Below are 3,400 nucleotides of genomic sequence, written 5' to 3'. Positions count from 1 at the left end.
TATATTAAGAAAATAACAAGATACAAAATATATATTGTTATACACAATAATGGATTAGTCACATATATGATTTTATTACACTTGTAATCTTTTATTTTGTTTTGTTATTTTATTATATCTTCCTTTTCTTGCTTAATGATCCATCAGCCACCCACCACTACAAAACTGAATTGCCCCACTTGCTAGTTGCTACTACTAAAATTCCTACCTTTTCTTCTTTTCTTTTCTTTCTCTCTTTGTTTCTCTCCAAAACATAGCATCATATTCACATAAAGTTGTTCTTTCTCTTCTCCTTCCAAACCACTACTTCTTCCTTCCTTCCTTTTCATCACTCGTCATTCATATCATACCCCAAAACCAAAAGGATCAATATTTCAGTAACCATGCCAACAAAAATCATGGTTTGTACTAACAACCAATGCAACCTTTCTCACAAGAAGAAGGAAAAAAAAAATCCCCTTTTCTATTTTTCTTTCTCTGTTGTTTTGCTAAGTTTTTTTTTTTCTTTTTTGCAGGGGGATGAAGAAGGTGGTGATTGTTTTGGAGAGAATAATAATAATAAGAGTAATGAAGAGAATAACAAGTGGCCACCATGGCTGAAACCGCTTCTGAAAACAAGCTTCTTTGTTCAATGCAAAGTCCATGGTGATTCCCACAAAAGTGAATGCAACATGTATTGCTTGGATTGTATGAATGGAGCACTTTGTTCTGCTTGTTTGGCTTCTCACAAAGACCACAGAGCCATTCAGGTAACACAATTTTGAATTTAATTACAACAATTGATGTTGGGTATGATCCAATTCTGTGGGGGGGATGCTTGTAATTGTTGATTGCATAGATTCTCTTGCATTGTTTTCATCGTGTCACACGCGTCACTGAATGCCCAAGAAGTCAACTTTGGATGGCAAATTAAAAATAATTCTGATGTTTGAAATTTCAATGTTTGAAAGATAAGGAGGTCTTCATACCATGATGTGATAAGGGTGTCTGAGATTCAGAAATTCATGGAGATAACAGGAGTTCAGACATACATAATAAACAGTGCAAAGATTGTGTTCCTGAATGAGAGGCCTCAACCAAGGCCCGGCAAAGGTGTCACCAACACTTGCCAGGTCTGTGATCGCAGCCTCCTTGATTCCTTCACCTTCTGCTCTCTTGGTTGTAAGGTATATCTATCTATCTATCTATCTTTCACACATGTCAAAAGTTGCTTACTAGCTCCTACATTATTCACTTTTATGTTCCTCTATAAACTAGGATAAAACATTTCAAGTATTCCAGAAATACAGGAATTTCAGTACTGCTAAATATTGAGACTAATCACTATAATCACTTAAACACAGATATTTTTCAAATACTTGAAAATTTTCTTAAACTATGTACAACATTATAATTGTATTTGTATTACTTAGGTTAGACTAAGGGTTGGGAATTCGAATTTAAATGAGATTCTGATTCGTGATACTACTTGGGTTAATCTATCAGTTTGGGAATTTGAATTTCATCTTGTGCATTTAACATCTCATTGACTAGTGGCAAAGTCTTAAATAGAGTTTCAATTCACGACGAATTAGTCTTTTACTCTGTTAGATTGAAGGATACTATCAGAAAACAAAAAAAGTTACACGTTGTTTTGTTTCCCTTAGAGAAAGTAGGGAGCATGACATGATTGATATGAACTTAGAACTTGTTCCTAATTTGAATCCATCTTCGCAGATAGCTGGAACCTCCAAGAAGTACCAGAAGAAGAAAAAGTTAGATGATGATGATGATTCTGATGGTGAAGAGTCAATGAATGGCAGTGGCAGAAACAGAATCCAGAGCTTCACACCGTCAACACCACCACCAACGGCGGTTACTTACAGGACTGCTAAGAGGAGAAAGGGTATCCCCCATAGAGCTCCAATGGGGGGAGGACTAATAATAGAATACTAATGTTAATGATACAGCAGGTAATGATATTGTCACTTTTATTTTTTGCATGAACTTTAAGAAGAGAGTGACATTATCAAAATAGAAGTGACAATATATTGCCACTTCCTAAAGTTAAAGTGGCAATGGCGAATGAGGCATATGCTTGATATATATTCTTTACTAAGTTACCATACCTGAGCCCTGTCCATGGAGGCCGGTATTGGTTGTATAGGTGGAAAATCCATAGAGAAAGAGAGAATAAAGTAAAAATGTATGATGAAAAATCAAATAATAGTTATAGAATATCCTTGGTGGTGTTAGTATAAGAAGAAATTAATTAAGAGTGGTATGGTATCAGATGCTAAAATGTATTTAAAGAAAAAGTTGTAATTTTTAGACAATAGAAGTGTTGATCAACATAAATAAAAATATATATTCCATATGGTTTGGTATATATGCAATGTCCTATTGTGTATCTCCTTTGAAAAACATGAAAGTGCGATGTTGGCTTGGCTTCACCATGATGAGTGGTTTATTTCAATGGCACAATGTAATTATAATCAAATGCTTATCTTAACTCTTCTTTTTAGCTTTTTAGCGTTTGACTTCTTGTGGTTTATTAATTGCTACTAATAAATTAATGGCTACTTGGTGTAATTGTGTAAATATGCAATGTACGAAGGCCCAAGACATATGATGTTCGCACAATTAATGTGCTTAATTTTTTAACTACCATCTTTTTTGTTTTGATTTTTTTATTTTTTGATTTTTTTATGGTATTATTAGTCCGACAGACCAAGAGTTAATTCGCTGCAGTTAAACAAGTTGTTGGACATACAAGGCAAAATCCGAATTCTCGATACTTATTTAAGTGGATTAGTAAGTTAATTATTAGACTTGGTTTATTTGAGTTAATTTTGTGGATATATATATATAAAGGTCTACTCATTGGCTTCAGTAGTCAATTTCTTTTTTAAAAAATCAACTTTGAATCACCTATGGTAATTGGTAAGGTCAATAAATAATTTACTTATTAATTGTATCGGTATTTTATATAAATAATCAATATGATAATTAATTTTTAATGAATATGTAATGTGATTTTTTGTTAGTTGTGGAAACCCCTTTGCCGGTAATACCGGTAACTTTCCTTGTGAGTTTCTAATGCTGTCGCCACCCAATCACCTTTCAACACGTGTTCCATACTACCCCAATTATTTCCCACTTATCTGCGTTTTCGTCAACATTTTTCAATGAACCAAAAACACTCCTCGTGCCTACTTTACTAAAAAAACCCAAACTACCACCATGATCTTATCACTTACTACTATTATTGGCATTTTAAAATTGTATCATATTTTAATATAAATTTGGTTTAAATCTTCCACATCCGTACAAGAAACCTTAAATTTTCTAGAATTTGGAAATAAAATTTATATATGCAGATAATATAATAATATATAATATGATGTATAATATATAATAT

At 32.9% G+C, this 3,400-nt stretch overlaps 1 protein-coding gene across 1 annotated transcript; it reads left to right on the top strand.

Annotated features, from left to right (window-relative positions):
• Nucleotides 157–2,491, top strand: LOC107643202. Its single transcript, XM_016346786.2, has 4 exons — nucleotides 157–401; nucleotides 516–749; nucleotides 951–1,166; nucleotides 1,717–2,491. The coding sequence occupies exons 1-4, from the start codon at nucleotides 384–386 to the stop codon at nucleotides 1,933–1,935; spliced, it is 687 nt and encodes a 228-aa protein (XP_016202272.1). The 5' UTR covers nucleotides 157–383; the 3' UTR covers nucleotides 1,936–2,491.

This window comes from Arachis ipaensis, chromosome B05, assembly GCF_000816755.2.
Source record: "Arachis ipaensis cultivar K30076 chromosome B05, Araip1.1, whole genome shotgun sequence".
NCBI lineage: Eukaryota > Viridiplantae > Streptophyta > Magnoliopsida > Fabales > Fabaceae > Arachis > Arachis ipaensis.
The sequence above is the reverse complement of the archived record's forward strand: the minus strand, read 5'-3'. Positions and strand labels throughout refer to the sequence as shown.

Bases quoted from the DNA above. Each gene is read 5' to 3' on its own strand.
- LOC107643202 (XM_016346786.2), top strand. The intron at 750-950 runs GTAACACAATTT...AATGTTTGAAAG, and splicing joins AAGACCACAGAGCCATTCAG to ATAAGGAGGTCTTCATACCA. The intron at 1,167-1,716 runs GTATATCTATCT...CCATCTTCGCAG, and splicing joins TCTGCTCTCTTGGTTGTAAG to ATAGCTGGAACCTCCAAGAA.